The sequence below is a fragment of the Tetranychus urticae genome, chromosome 3, assembly GCF_039701765.1.
Source record: "Tetranychus urticae isolate SD_2017Ah chromosome 3, NJAU_TeUrti_SD_1.0, whole genome shotgun sequence".
Classification (NCBI taxonomy): Eukaryota; Metazoa; Arthropoda; class Arachnida; order Trombidiformes; family Tetranychidae; genus Tetranychus; species Tetranychus urticae.
Window position 1 is genome coordinate 23,837,733 of NC_142960.1, and position 16,193 is coordinate 23,853,925.

General features: G+C 32.8%; 4 protein-coding genes across 5 annotated transcripts; 1 reads left to right on the forward strand and 3 right to left on the reverse strand.

The window, feature by feature from the left end:
• Positions 1–108: 108 nt before the first annotated feature.
• On the reverse strand, positions 109–2,410 carry LOC107365243 (lysophosphatidylserine lipase ABHD12). The gene has a single exon (XM_015932718.3). The coding sequence runs from the start codon at positions 1,925–1,927 to the stop codon at positions 770–772; it is 1,158 nt and encodes a 385-aa protein (XP_015788204.1). The 5' UTR covers positions 1,928–2,410; the 3' UTR covers positions 109–769.
• A 517-nt stretch (positions 2,411–2,927) lies between these two features.
• pns (DENN domain containing pinstripe) lies at positions 2,928–8,262 on the reverse strand. 2 transcript variants are annotated; one of them, XM_015932715.3, is made up of 6 exons: positions 8,017–8,158; positions 5,696–7,903; positions 5,415–5,615; positions 4,814–4,849; positions 4,106–4,721; positions 2,928–4,041 (listed from the first exon to the last, which is right to left on the reverse strand). In XM_015932715.3, the coding sequence occupies exons 2-6, from the start codon at positions 7,713–7,715 to the stop codon at positions 3,153–3,155; spliced, it is 3,762 nt and encodes a 1,253-aa protein (XP_015788201.2). In that variant the 5' UTR covers positions 7,716–7,903; positions 8,017–8,158; the 3' UTR covers positions 2,928–3,152. The 2 variants fall into 2 exon arrangements, with proteins under 2 accessions (XP_015788201.2, XP_015788202.2); XM_015932716.3 differs by lacking the exon at positions 4,814–4,849 and having other exon boundaries at positions 8,017–8,262.
• A 281-nt stretch (positions 8,263–8,543) lies between these two features.
• Positions 8,544–11,649, reverse strand: LOC107365242 (hyccin 2). Its single transcript, XM_015932717.3, has 5 exons — positions 11,381–11,649; positions 10,806–11,317; positions 10,476–10,734; positions 9,169–10,390; positions 8,544–9,074 (listed from the first exon to the last, which is right to left on the reverse strand). Exons 1-4 carry the CDS (start codon positions 11,540–11,542, stop codon positions 10,127–10,129), a joined length of 1,197 nt encoding a protein of 398 aa, XP_015788203.1. The 5' UTR covers positions 11,543–11,649; the 3' UTR covers positions 8,544–9,074; positions 9,169–10,126.
• Positions 11,650–13,436: 1,787 nt separating this feature from the next.
• On the forward strand, positions 13,437–15,522 carry LOC107365351 (dual specificity protein phosphatase 3). The gene is made up of 3 exons (XM_015932841.3): positions 13,437–13,831; positions 13,926–14,175; positions 14,941–15,522. The coding sequence occupies exons 2-3, from the start codon at positions 13,928–13,930 to the stop codon at positions 15,365–15,367; spliced, it is 675 nt and encodes a 224-aa protein (XP_015788327.1). The 5' UTR covers positions 13,437–13,831; positions 13,926–13,927; the 3' UTR covers positions 15,368–15,522.
• The last annotated feature ends 671 nt before the right edge of the window (positions 15,523–16,193 follow it).

The window sequence follows — 16,193 nt, forward strand, 5'->3', positions numbered from 1 at the left end:
TATAATTTATTGGCTCTATTTTGTGCACTGCGACTGTATGAATGTCAATAAAAGGTACAGAATTAACTTTGATCAAATTATTCAACTCTTATTGAATAGAACAAGAAATTCGCGTGATTTCAAAATTGTCTGATATTGCTGACAAATTATCAGAAATAGAGTTTTATTTGAAAATATAATTGGTGTGATAATTTATTTTACATTCAGTTATCAAGTAACTCATTGAGGTTTCAAATAATTAGATTAAACCAACAATCAGAGATATAAAAGTACAAAGTATAAGTATTCTTAGTTGCCCTTAATTTTAATTTTAGCAATTTTATGATTAATTATTTTTAGTCAACTAAGGAATCGAGTTGTCTTTAAAAAGTCAAGGTTTCAACAAGAGTTGTTATATTTAACAGATTTCCTTGAATTATCAATATAATTTGCAATAAAACCTCTTTTCCTCATTTCAAAACAGGATAAAACGAGCTATAATAAAACAATCTTTGATGCTGATTTCAATTGATAGAAGCATTTGGAGACAAATTATCCTATTTCGAGGATTATTTGAGTCACTTGGTAGCTATCACCATACACTTGAAGAATGGAAGAAAATTTATCTTATTAAAAGTCGAATAAATATGATGATTAGATAGATTGGATATCACATTTTATGGAAAATTGTAAAAAATACTGCTAATTATCTAATCTAATTATATTCTGCATCTCATTTTCGATATATACCACGATTTATGTTACACATAGAGATCAGAAATTCACCGTTTTAAAATGTTGTTTGTCCAATTTCTTGATGAGAGAAAAACTTGATGATGATTTTGGTCAACAAAGAATCCTTGTAAATATTCTTGTGACCATAGCCATGTTCCTCTTCGTAAATGATCATAACTGGTTTGGCTTGATCAGATTTCCCACTGTATCCTTGTAAAGCGCTTTCATATAGCTTATGGCCTAGTTTGAAGGGTACTATAGCATCATCTTTTGCATGCATGATTAAAATTGGAAATTTAACATCTTTTATGTTTGTTTGACTATCAAATAAACGATATTCAGGTAAATCAAAAGGTTGAATAAAGAAGAAATCAAACAACGGATAAATTTTGTAAATGGCTGCTAACGGGTATTCACGAATGGCATCAGCTACGGCATTAAAAGGTGCTTCCAGAGTTAATGTGTTTGGTTTATCATCAGAGCCGATTCTTTTAGACAATGCTACTGAAACTGCTGTTCCAAGTGAATGGCCCCAAATATTGATACGGGTATGATTCACTTTGCTTGAAAGCCATTTGTACATATGAAAAGCATCATCCACTAACCCTGGAACTGATGGATGCATGTTAGTTGAATCTCCGAATCCTCTATAATCAAATGTAATCACATGAGCATCCAGCTCTCCATAAGCTAATAATCGATAAAGTCCAAGACGGTGGTTTCCTCCACGAGTTCCTCCATTACCATGAGAGTAGAGCACAATCGGTCTGTCATCATCAAATAACCGTGATTCATCGACATCTTTCAAGTCTTTACCAAAGCCTGTTGGACAGTATTTGTTGACTAAACTGCCAGGCAAAATATGCCAAACACCTAATGAGGCACCATCGGAAGAGTCAACATGGAACACTTTGGTACACTTGAGTTTGTACTCATTTTCTGGATTACTCAAATTCATATTCACCTGGAAATTAACATAGTTCATAAAAAGCAGATGACGACGAATCGTCGGACTTAACTTGAAAGCAACAGGCACTGCAACATAGGCAATAAAGATGAAAACACCAAACAGAGATAATAGGATGTAAAGGAAGTTTATCCGTCTAGTAGGTTTTTTTGAGTATTTAGTGTCCATCATCAGTTTGGGTGATGATAATGATGATGGACTTGGTTGAGATGTGTAATCAGACTGAATTTTCCTTTGGCGCAACATTATAAGTTAATATTCAAAACCAACTATTTAATTTTATTCTCACTCTACCCTCCCCAGGGCTTAAATCACTAAAATGGGTTGATATAAAAGTAATAATAACAAGTAATGAAGAGGAAAGACAGGTTAGCCAGTTTTATGTTAGTTTAGTCAACAACAATAAATATTTAAATTGGTGATGCTGATGAACCGCATTTCGATTATATTCACGATAAAACAAAACAGGATAAAACAGTAAATATGATAATTATAAGATGAGGATGATTAAAATATCAGGAGTAACAATTTTTAATCTTTTAAATCTACAGTAAAGATTGAGTGTATTAACATTTGTGATGTGGTTGTCAAGGAAACACTGAATGTAAATAAATGAATCAAAAAATTGCAAGATTTAAATTGCTTGACAATTGAGGAAAATTCAAACAATAAAATCTATTTTAAATATTGAATTAAATCAAAGTTTTCTTTTGATGGTCCAATGTCATCCATTATTACTAGAAATTACCAGTGATTACCAGAAATGTAATTCGAGGGAATGTATTAAGGGAAGATCTCATTACAACTTTAATCAACTGCAAACGACAAGTTTTCTTCATAAAATTGGTCAAAATTTGCATAAATTTTCATGGTTAATGGTTTTAATCGTGACAAAAATTTAAAAAACAATTGAATCAAGTCAAAATATTCTGATCAGAGTGATAAATATTTGATTTAACAAATCTTTGAGCTACCTTTCAGCCCTCATTAAATGTTCCCTAATTTGACAGTAATTTGAGTACATTATTGAGATCACACTTCATTGTGTAACATTAGATTGAGTTAAGTAAATTAAAATCTGTTTTCAATTTGAGACGATTATGTATTGGTGTAAAAAATAGATCAAGTAACTTGCTGATTCCAGATTTGGATATAAGTTTGGATTTCACATTTTGGTCAGATATTATCAAACTTGATGTTGGCACATGGCCATTGCTAATGAAATAAAGTCAAAACACATGCATAATTGACATTTAAATAGTTGATCATTTTTATTCAATAAAAACAATTGTCTACTATGATTAAGATTTGGTTGAACAAAATACAATTGATCAAAAAATGAAGCTTTGTTTCGATTTATCTCGACAACGAGGAATATGGCACAATTAAATAAAAAAGAGAATTAGATTAAATGTTGGAGAAAATGTAATCGACTCCGTTTTGGCGTTTCAATTTGTTGAAAGATTTGTTTTCACAAGCCTTTTGTGAAAGAGCTGTCAATTGAAAGTTTCATTTCATCAAAGGTACCAAGAATTTGAAGAAGGGATGTCATCAAAATGGGATTCCGAAGAAAAGAGTTAGTCTCATAATATTGAGAAGCCATGTGGGGCTTTGAAAGATACTTCAAAAATTTGGTTAAATAATGATCTCGAATGGACAAGATAAGGAATAATTGAAATTTTGAATCTTTTCCCCAATTCGCTGCTTCCGCTGAAATGGTTTCAACTAAACTGATCATTTTATCCATAACAGGTTCACGCGTTTCTGAGTTGTTTAGTTTGAGCTCACATATTATTGCTAAAAGATAATCCCATAAGAAAATTTGTTTTCGGAAAGAAGATCGGCTTCGTCTTTTGAAATCATAATAAAATATTTGTAAAAGCGTCCATAAAAGTTGCTTCTCCCCAAAGATGAGAGTGACTAGGGTTTTTTGATGAACTGAAGATCGATGATTGAATAACCTAGAGGAATAAGTAGAGTTTGAAAGGTTATTCGAAGATCTACTTGGATGATTACGCGTCGGTCGAGCGACATTTTTCTTCAATGGAGATAGATATAAATTACGATGATGATCATTTTTAGTGGAGTGATTATTAAAGGTTTGACCATAATGATTATAATACAGGCGGACCATTTCATTAACAATTTCACCAAGCATTTGCTGAAGCTCTTGAACTTCAAGCGATTCCTCTCGATAGCTACTAGTTGAACGCGCCCAGTGACGTCCGATTGAAGATGATCGTGTTTGGCTTTTTTTCAAAATTTCTCCAATACAGGAATTACTAACTATCTCTCCAAGTAAGACTCTTTCTGTGGCTCCGTCCTCAATATTTCGACCAAACCAACGATGGCAAACAAATCTAGAAGGAAATAAGGGAATTAAATTAATATCAATCAAAAACATATCAAATGTGTAAATCTTACTTAAACAAGTGTCCGGTAACTTCATTTCTAACAAAGCAATGTCCGATGAAAATTTTGGTTGAAAGACTGACTGAAACAGTCATTGAGTTGATTAAGCCTAAATTAATATGTTTGAATGTGAATATATTGGAAATATTTGTCAAAGCTATTTCATTAGATTGGGCAAGTGTTCCACTTAACGATATCCAACCAGTCAGTGGACCCGAACCTTCGATAACCAATGTATATGTCAATGAAGAAGTTGAAAATGTATTTGTAAAGCAAAGTATATCAACAGCGTTGAGAGTCAATAAGTGAGTCAAAAATTGTTCACGTTCTTCTTCACACCGAAGAAACGCATATCTTTTGTACATTGATGAAACCAATTCATGGTTACTTAACAGTACTCGTAAATGTTTACTTAAAAGTTTACGTTCCAAAGCTAAGCGAATGAATGCACGACTCTTGCCAATCTCGGTTTTTATATCTTTCATTGATTGGACAGATTTGTAATCATAATAGAATGTATTTGGAAGTGGTTTTAAATAATCGTTTGAGCTGGATAAATCTTTGGAGGGTGAAGGCGGATTTGATATGGATGAAGATGAACCAGAGTCTAATGACATACGACTTAAAGCTAAAAAATAAAATGATAAGGAAAAGAGGAAATACAAATTAAAATCAATCAAAACAATTACCGTGAATTAAGCAAAGTGAATCAATACATACAATCGATTCTTTTCCGCAAAAGAACCCAAGCAAGGGCTTTGATAGCATAAGGAGAAGAGAAAATTGAGGAAATACAATCAATATTGAGTAGATTGAATTATTTTCATTCTTGAGTCAATCTGGTGTCCAGTTTGCCTGACGAGTAGCTAAGATTAAATTACCTAAACTTCAAATTATAAAGCGGCTTAATATTCTATGCACTAACTTTGCCATAATAATTATAATAATTAACACTACAAAATGAAGCAAATTAAATTTTTGTCTTAATAAAAGATTAAAAATAATTACTATCAATGAATTATATAATTGAGGCTAATTTGATAATCTTAATCAAATATAATGTCTAATGTAGAATAAGCTCTAAAGACAAAAAAGACTAGATTGGACGAACTTCAACAGAATTCTTCAAGAATAGCACATCAGAAGACACAGAATCAGACATCAGAATTAGCAATATAAATGATTGTGAGTTTGATGTTAAAAGTGATAGCGATGGAGAAAGCAACAAAATTAAATAGCACGAAAGCATCGGGAGCAGACACCAGGGAACCAATAAGATCAATTAATTAGAAGCAAGACGTGATTACAATAAGATTCTTACCAGGAGTTAATAGACTTGAATCAATTTGTGAGCTATCTCCATCTTCCCTCTGTAATGTAGCAAAGGCAACTACATGAGACCAAAAAGAGCATCGAACCATTTCCTTATCATTTGCTCTTGCATGGCTCCAGATTCTTTCAATTAAATCACACAGAGATGCAATTAACGTATTCTCTTCCATGTCTTCAGGTGATCCAACGCCTAAATTAGAAAAGGTTGAATTTCAGAGATTAATATCGAAGTAAACTCAACTAATTTTAACAAAAAAATTGGAAACTAACCCAAAGGAGCGATTTCTTCATTGCCCATTTTAGCTAAGAGGATTCGCTTAGTCCTGACTTTGATTTCTCTTAATAATGACTCAACAACCTTCCAATTAGTTTGGGCTGCTAAAGCAGTGGGCACTCGGAATGGACTAGAAAGAACATCACTTGCATTGTTTTGCTGCTGACTATCATCATCACCACTTTCACTAGTAGTTCGGCCGCGTCTGAGGGAACTTGCTTCACTTGCTGGAGTTCGAGGTCGATGACGTCTCATCGGCGAAGCTAATAAACGACTATTACTCAAATCATTCGATGAGGCAACTAATGGGTCAATAACTACTTCTGTGAAAGGTATTTCCCGAGCATTGAAAAATTTGCCATCTAAATCGGCATCTCCTAATAGTGGTTCATCCATTTCTTCCGTTCCATAAGCTGAAGTAATCATTAGAGACTGTTGACTTGAGTAAATACTTTGCTTTGATTTGTGCATCTTTTTGACACTTTCATCAATGAAACTGACAAACATTTGAGTTTTCAGAAATTTGGAAAGAAAATTTCTCGTTGAATCAGGTTGATCACATAGGTAGGAAACAGTATCAAAAGTAACAGCATCTTTTCGTGTTGATGTAGTGACAATAAACTTTTCATGGTCCGACAAAATATTTTTTCTAATACATTTTAAAAATGCAATCCTAAGCGTTTGATTTAACTTTAAATCGTCCAAATAGGTAAACTCGGAGGAAAAAGTTTCTTTTACTTTGACAGGCATTGATAGGCTATTTTCACTAGAGAAATTGAGCAGTCCTTGTAGTCTAGGTTCAGAAGATAATATTGATTCTATTTCATTTTTGAGTTCTTCAATAAAAGGTGGTATCTCTGTGAGTAGATCATCCTCTAAGGCTGCATCCTCATCAAAGAAATAGTCTATCTTTCCTGTATCACAATCAATCCTACATTGGATACTGCTTGCCATGGAACCAGTAAAAACTGATGAAATATTGACCGCGTCTTTACTGCTGCTATTGATACCCATAATGTACGGAGTAGGAGCATCAAGGAAGTGTAAACCTAATTTGGTTGGTAGAATGGGAACATATACATGTTGCCAGGAGAATGGAAGAAGGAGTGAGGTTAAGGCTTCAGCAACCATCATCAGCTTATAATAACTTTCCGAAATAATTAGTAACTGGTACTCGAGTAGGGTTGCAATAAAGGCATTTAAAAACTGTTCCGGTGTCAATATTTCAACAAATAATTGACGTAATGGATAATCGAACAGCGGAAACGATGAAAGGCCTCGATAAATGTATATTTCTTCATGCAAACAATTTTTAATAACTCCAGATCCACTGTTAGCCTGATTCTCAGAATTAGTAGTCTGTTGATTTTGTTGTTGTTGATGATATTGATAGCTTACAATATAGCGGCTCTTTGGCAATTTTAATTTCATACATTTTCCTCTACTTGGCATCTTTAGGTCACATATACTTTGTACAACACCAAGACTGCAGTTATTCTCATAAATATATACCAATAGTTTATTCATGGCAGCAACAAATGGTAAACTGGTGAGAAAACAAAGTGCCTTGTTGATATAACGATCTGCATCTTCACCAGTTTTTATCCTTTCCCAAATGGTCAGGGTAGATCCATATACACGTGAACCATTTTGTTTTGTGATCAAAAAAGAATGAAAAGAAGGCTGAAGACGAGTTGAACTCACTTCACCACCATTAGGCAAACAGAACAATGTTAACGAGCTTTCATCAATATCATCAATAACTGTCATTTGATTTGTGTTAGTCTTTTGCAGATCACCAGATGATTGATGCGACTGAATTTGAGTTGATTTATCGCCCGAGGAGGAATGAATTTCATCATGAGGTCCATCAGTGGTACCAGAGTTTGAGGAACCAGTTGGAGGTGGACAATATTTTGTAACAACAATAATTTTTCGACGATCTTTTTCAGAGGGCTTCAAAATGAGAAAACATTTTATCAACTTTTGCCGCTCCTTTTTTTTGGTAGCAGACATCCTTGAAGGCAACAACGGACCTCGTTAATCAGGTTAGAATTTCAAATCCATTCATGGTTTAAAGCACAAAAAACAATAAAGACAGACACAATTTTTTAAAAGATGTGATACTGGATCCATTGTATACCAATAAATAAATGGTAAACCAACTGACAGGAGCATAAAAGGTGCTTTTAATGATGAATATACTAATACATAATTAGAGGATGGAAATAACAATAGTGAGAATCAATTAATTGAAAAAGGTAAACATAAATTGACAATAAATAAACATAAAGTAAAAACAAAAATTGCCTCTTACCAAAAAGATTGTTTGGCTTATGAATGAATGTTATTGGACAACACAGTTTACTGGTCCAAAGCGACTGTCAGTTGCTTATGGCTCCTCCTTGTCAATTTGTTTTTCGCTTCTCGGTTACAATTTGAATTCAATAATGAATACTCAATCAACAATTTTATTTTCTATCTAATCTCCGGCTTCAAATATTGATTTAACTGACTTTTAAACGATGAATCTAAAATATACTGCGTGTTTTTAGCTCAAATTACAGATTATCAACCAGGAAAGATTAATGTTGTACATGTAATGCATAATCACTTTACGATCTCAAGAGGTTCTTGACTATTTTTCCTGAATAAGAATGATTATAATCTCTTTACTGAATTAATAGAACCATGCTATGTAAGTTCATATTACTCAAATGTGGCAATAAAAGATCTCTTCTTGTGATTTAATAATTGATTCATCAATAATTTTTATCAGATAACAAAGAGTTCAAAGTTGAATCGGGATGAGTTCTCAAGATTTCAACTTGGAATCATGTAAAATTTATGTCCAATGTTTGCTATTTTAATAGTTTAAGATTATTAATCATTTATCCAATTACATTTTAATAATTAAATTTGGCACCCTTTTCGGCCAGTTACTCAAACAATAATGATATAGTGGTGAGTATTACCATTGATGATGGAATAGAAGAAAACAGTGGATTGAGAATGTTCAAAGGTTTAAAGTAATGGTTAAAAGTAAAATAAGTAGTCACTGATCATTAAAAATTATCAGAATGATTAAACTGTTGATTCTGAAGACCTTTCACTGTTCTCTTCTTCACCATCCTCTTCCCTTTCATCGTCTGAGGTACAATCCTCACCATCAATATCATCTCCTTCATCTGGAAGATCATTCTCTTGATCCATATTCAGTCGCGATGAGCTATATGAGTTGAACTGATTGTCTCCATAATTGCCAATATCATCTCCATTTACAATAATATTGAGAGCTTTTTTGTATTCAGAAATACTTTGTTTTAGGGCATTCAATTGTGATAGCAATGACATATCAAACTGACGCAAACCAACCTAATTATTCGAGAACATGTTCAAGATTAGAGTCAAAATTAGTACAGATAAGATATAAATAGTTATTTTTAATTTAGTAAAACAATAGACTCACCATTTCTCTTCTCAATTTCATCAGCTCTTCATCCAGTCTATTATTGCAACCATATGAAAATGATCCTTTACCTTTGAATGTTCCTAGTGATTTATCGTCAGCCTTCTCCAAGTTATTTACATTGGAAGTTAATGATTTAGGTGGAGGTGGTATTTTATCCATATTTGAATTAATTGGACAGTCAGAAGGGTTTAATAAAATCAAACAAAGAGAGGAACAGATTATGTTGAACTGATCATCCTTGACAGCGCATCAACCTCCATTAGTTGTTTTTTTTCTTGTAGCGCAGTAAAAATGGCTAACAAGGATAAACTATACTTGAAGTCATTGCAGTTGCATGTATCAAAAATTTCACTTTGATTGAAATTAATTCGTAAGATACAACCAACATTTTCAAACCTTTAGTTAATTTAATGTGAATGTCATACATTTTAATGAAAAATGGAATGGATTTTAAATTTAAGCGCGTTGAAAGAAAGCAGGTTTCTTTTAGAATGCAGCTTTTCAAACATTGACCAAAAATGTTTTCCATATTCTCATATCCTCCATTTTTTGGTCTCACAGTTTGTTTGCTGTTTCACTAAAAGTTAATTGACAGTAAATTGGCATTAGAGGAATAATAAGTTATGAGAAAAATGAACTTTTTGCTCGCTCGATTGAGATCACAATCAAAATCAGTAAAATGTAAATGCAAAAAATTCGATGCTAAATGTTGATACCAGAAGTGATAAAGTAGATAAAAAACACTGCAGGCAAATAGTTATTAGCTCGGGTAAATAAATTAGAATGAGCTGTGGTTATTAATTACAACTCATTTGAAACTATTCTCATCACATTCTATTGGCTTGACAATCATTAATCAAATGGAAATTTGACTAGACTATCACAATAACAAATAGATCATAGCTTTGAGTAGACAGGTGAATAGTCAAGAGTATAAGGTGTTTTTTTGTGAGTATTAGTTTGATTGATCAACATTGTCCTCATTAATGGATGGCAAACGTTGCGGATTTGTGCTACTTGTCGATGTAACGATAGGAATATCTTCTGGGAGCTTGCGAGTTTTGAATGATGCATTGGTTATAGCTGTTTTGTTAGAAGAAGATGAGGTAGTAGAAGTTACCGTTGAGGTAGGTGTGAAAGTGACTGGAATTTCAGCTGGACAATCACCGGACTGCGTTGGTGGATTTGTTGAAAGTTGATGTTTAATAGCATTTGTCATCTGTAAATTAAAGAAATGAACAAGACATAGCAAAAAAATGATCAATATACCAAATGTTTTTCAAATAAACGAGATGATTACAAACCAGTAAAACATCTGGATAGAGCTCAGATAGACCGCGGGCATGGATGTGATCTAAGGCTTGTATTGCGACATCACCAACTCCGTTGTAAATGCAAAAGTAGATACAGCTACTAAGACGGACAAGTAATTGAGAGGCAACCGGAATTTTACGAGGAAAGTCGGGTATCAAAGCAGAATTGTGTAAATTGCCGATTGAATTCGGATGTTGGTTAAGAATCTGTTTCCAATCAGCAGGAGGCCGAGTTTCTTTTTCCAAGACACTAACAAAAACGAATAAAAAAACGATTATAATCAATATTCTGGATATACATATTCTAAGATATGAAAGTACCTGACAGTCATTCGACATAGAGCAGCATGAGACTGTTTTGGCAGCGAACTCATTTGATCATGGAATAGATGCAGTAAAGCAGTCAACACGGAGACTCTGTTCGAAGCATTAATATAATCACTTGATTTGTAATTGCCATAGACAGGCACATTTATGTAAGGTAAGCTAGAGGAATCTGCCTTAGTGGAATTATCATTTGAGGTTGAAGTTGGTTGACTAAATGTACTGGCTGATGTCGTCGGGGGCTCATGATAAATCGAAGGCTTGCTCGTTGTAGGTATACGGAATGTTCGGTTAGAACCCAAGCCATCTTCATTTGTAATCTCGACATTGTAAATTCCTAAAAGAACTGTATCAACACATCGATATTTACGTCGAACCTCTAGTGGTTTCACACTATAAAGCAGATGAACACCAATTAGCGATGGCAGAAAGGCAATCACAAATAAACGTAATCTATCATCTTTAAGGCGATGATAATTGAATAACTGGGTACATATTGGAGCTAAAAACTGAGAATGAGATTGAAAGATTGTTAGAAAAGCAGCAATTAAATTTAAAACACTTCAACATACCTTTTCGTATTGTTTATCATCTTCCAAAGCATTCAGAATAGCGTTGATCAAATCAGGATAGTTGAAAACACCAATTGCATAAGCATGAATTTCATCAGGTGAATTTTTATATTGATTGAATTTGTCGAATTCACTTAACCAATCCTCAATTATTTGGCTCATAGCCTTACTTTAAATAACAAGAATAGTTTTGGATAAAAACAGATTTGTTAATCGGAAATTATTGAGAATCTGATTATTTTTCCTCAAATTATTGTATCGTTTTTGAATCGATGAAATCGAATCAACCAGCGAAAAAAGCGAATACTAAAGAGCAAATAACAGATGCGCTAACAACAAATGCGCGATATTTAAAAATTTATCTTGATAGAGTTCTCTCCAAATTAAAAATTTTTAATTCATAATCAATTAAGATGATTTGATTAAAAACGATGTATAAGTATTTCTAAACCTTAAACAATAAGAGGTATTGATAAATTAAATTTTTGAAGCAGCGGTTGTTCAATTCTTGATGGACTCAACTCAATTCAACATCCAGAAAAACTTTCTGAAAACTCACGCTGATTAACTTGTAACAGCTATTTAGCATTATTATCTAATGATCAAAGACAATTTTTTAGGTTATCACGCAATTACGATATCTTCAGAATTTTCAAGAAATTCCCAGTTTTTTTGTAGTTAGAAGACCAATTGAAGCTAAAAGATTCAATTTAATTTTTTTATGCAAAAAACTATGCTAGGGATTTCTTTGGCCATAGAGGGCTCGAGGAAATAAAATTAACGCGAATGGAAATCAAGATTTCATCTATTTTTGATGAAAACCTTATTTTAAGTCATTTTTCACGAGTTGATGAAATAGTTTCTTAAGCCGAAGTGACCCACAATTTCAAAGGACAGATGCAAACTTATAAAAGTGAAAGTTCTGAATAGATTTGAATGAAAGATTTGGAAAATGGTGAAAGTTACATTTTTAGTTACAACCAAAAGACAAACATTATGATTTGATCAAATCATTCACTTGATTTTCCATACAAAAAACTTATCGCACTCTTAATTCAAAGCAATTTAATGTCTACTTTCAGCTTTTTGTATCAAATTGAATTCAATCAATCAATTTCAATGTAAATCAAAGAGAAGCCACTCTTCCAAGGCCCTCTATGAGCGAATGTGGAAGCTCTTACAGCTGTTTTGTATTTTGTGCGGTTTAATTCCTTTGCCCTTTATTTTTTTAGAATCTGTAAAATGGTTCTTGATTAGGTTATTTGATGATTTTTATTATCTCATGGCTCATTTTTACAATGTTAATCCATTTTTCCATACGGTGACGAAGTGTATTTAATTGGAGATTAGTGAAGAATTGGCCAACAATCGAGTGATATGAGTGAAGTTGATGGTAAAGTCTATCAGAAAAAACATGTAGACAAAGATTGTCCTCATCTGATTCTTGTTGGCATTAAAGATGACCATGAACGCAAAAACCTGGAGGTTTGGATTCCATGCAAACCTGATGAAATTGACTCAATTGGATCTAGTTCCTCTAACAAATTTCCTTATGGTGCCATTAGAATTTTTGGACTACTATTGTTGGTCAGTTTATCCAGCTACGGTATTTACAAAATGGTTAAAAAATAGTCATACTTTTGTATTTTTTTCTTGTTACCACATTAGAATTTACCATTTGTATAATCCAATCGGATATTAATAGTTTAGTAAATTAAATCTGTTGTCAAGATGAACACAAGATGCAATATTGATATATAATTGTTTGAAGCCGCTCAAAGAAATCAATGATTTACGTTACATTGAATCCTGAAATGAAAATTCCAGCGAAGCTTGTTCCTATCGTTACCATCGGTGATGTTCACAAACTCTGATGTTACAATTCAGAATGAAGAGGATCCCTTTAAAAGAGCAAATATGAAACAAGTTATGGAGCATGGGAGAAATGAAATTAAGAGTAGTGTGTATTTCATGACGTCAGAGTGAAGTTCACAATGATTATTATCACATTCAATAGTTGATTTGCGAAGACTCTGTAGACATTTTGTTACAGTATCCATCTCCCATAGGATGAGGATAAAATACTCAAACTTCATTTCAAGATACAATTGAATGAGCGTTACATAATATAGTTCCATGATGAAAATGCTCTGAAATATTTATAGTAGACTCTAAAGATATAGCGTCGGTTTTTGTGAATATCAACTCAATATCGAATATCAAATATTTTTTCAACTAATCCAACATTCGTCAACCATTTTATTAGCTACGATCTCTAGTTTATATAATAGATTATTGGATTAACTTCTTTCAAAATGAACTCATCTGTGATCATTTAATAATTTTTCAGCGAACTTGATCCAGGGAAAATTATTTGTGACCTTAATAGTGAAAAGATTGAACAAAAATCTTCCACAAATCTGTTTCTATCATAAATCAAACCCAAAATCAGTAAGTTTATATAAGTTTACCTTTTTCCTAAAGCCATGTGAATCATTTTCAATCAATTTCTAACTCATTTTATCGTCTGTTCTTTGTTTCGTAGCAATGTTGTCTGGTCGTAGTAAATGGCGTAAACATGTTGGTTCAGGATCAATGAATGATGACTATGATGTTGAAGCCAAATTAGCCAAATTGAAACGAATGATAGGTTACAACGTGACTCATTCTCGGATACACCGTGATTTGCCAGGCCACAGCCATTTGCATCGTATTTTTCGTGGCGCTCGTCTTGATAGACGTGAGCTTGGCATTGACTGTGATGAAGTTTATCCAAATATTTTTGTTGGTAACGAGTAAGTCACAGTTGTTAACCAGAATTATTTAAATGCATTAGAGAATCCTAAAATTAACCCGAAAACAATCAAAATTTAGTGTTGCTCTTTATTTCGGAAAAAATCACTCAACTCCAATATTGATTGAAATTTTTCTAATTGTTTAATCTATAAATAATTTGCCATAAAATGTCTAATTGTTGCTGTCATTTTTACACAATAATTATAATTATAGCTCTTCATAGCCTTGAAATGATGGATGAACCATTTTAATGACAAAATAATTTGGCAAATATCCGACACTTTATTCATAGAATCAAGCTGAAACGTAATTAGATTCAACTCCATCTAATGATTAGATAAAATTTTAATTCTTGGTTAATAGGTTTGATCTGAAAAGCTTCTGTTGTTATTTTAATTAAACCTTTGAAATAAAATCAAGGGTAAATCAATTGGTTGTTAATAAATCGTAACATTTCACAGCCAATTATTCATACATTCATATTTGTCAGGATCTTTTTTTAGTAACCACATAGAATGAGATGATAAATTGAAATACTCCGACCTTAAGTAACCAAAGAGTTCACTCAACCTTACATTTATCGATTTGTTGATCGATCGATGAGCAAAGTTACAACGATAGAACCATGTACAGAGTAATATTCTGAGTTTATTCAACCAACCAATTTACTCAGCTATTCAAATTTCAATCTAAACTGTTACCTTTCTCACATTATCATGATCCTTGTATATTAAACAAACTCATTTGTCTTCTTTTCTTTACAGGGGTTCAGCTCGTAATAAAAATTATCTCAAGTTAATTGGTGTAACTCATGTGCTCAACACAGCTGAAGGCACTCACTTTTCACAGATTGACACTGGAGCTCATTATTACTCTGATGTCCATATTAAGTACATGGGGTTAAACCTGATAGATATTGAATCAACCCGAATATCAATTCATTTTGGTGAAACCTCTGAATTCATTGATAGAGCCTTGCTTTCCGGTGGAAGAGTCATGATTCATTGTTACATGGGATTAAGTCGTTCAAGTACAATTGCTCTTGCCTATTTAATGATAAAGAAAGGAATGACAGTCGAAGAAGCTTTAAGAACTGTCAGACAATCTCGAGCAGTTCGACCCAATGATGGCTTCCTTCGACAATTAATTGATTTGGAAATTCGTATAAGAACTTCTGGTGGTTTTCGTTAATCTTTCACAGTCTCAATTTTCCATGGAATTAATTTTAACACGATTTGTCTTCTAAAAATCTGCATTTTCCATTGCACTATTGTTCAACCAAATTGTTGATTAACTTTGATTTACATAAAATCAATTAAACTGTGAACTGGTTATCACATACAAAATATTTGCTTAACAATTTGCTCATCTCAATCATAATTAGTCGTGTCTTAATAGATACTACACTCAACTCGAAATTAAAGCTACAGACATAATTTGTCTCGTACTGAACTTCGAACTCTATTCAATAGCTTCCGGAACAGTTCGGGTATGAGCTTCGCTCTTCACTTTTCCTACCAACTCCAAGCTTGTTTCCTCAGGCCTTCTGTCCTACAATAGAGAGTAGCCATGAAGGAATCGCTTCTTCTGCCACAGAGCTTGTTTTTAAGAGGTAGCTGAGTTAACAGGTCTTAGTCATGACTCTTCTGATTGGTTTTCACATTGAACTTAATCATCGAAAACATCAAACACCTAAAAATTCAAGATTAATGATAAATTGAATACAATATAATGCTAAACACTGTAATATGCTGAGATTATGAAAGTAAACAAAAGATAATTTCAATGTTTTTCTTATTTTACTGCATATTCATTAGCATCACATCCGAATTAGTGATTGTTTACTTTCTTAGTAATCAAGATAGAATTATCTGGTTTCTAATTTGCTTCAATCTATCAATCAAAAGTGTAATCTAATTCCTTATTTAAACAATTAGATTTTACTTTCACTATCTCTATCAATAAATTGCTTCTTCTTTCTTTACGTTCATCACAAGTTTAATGGTTTTCCCAGGCA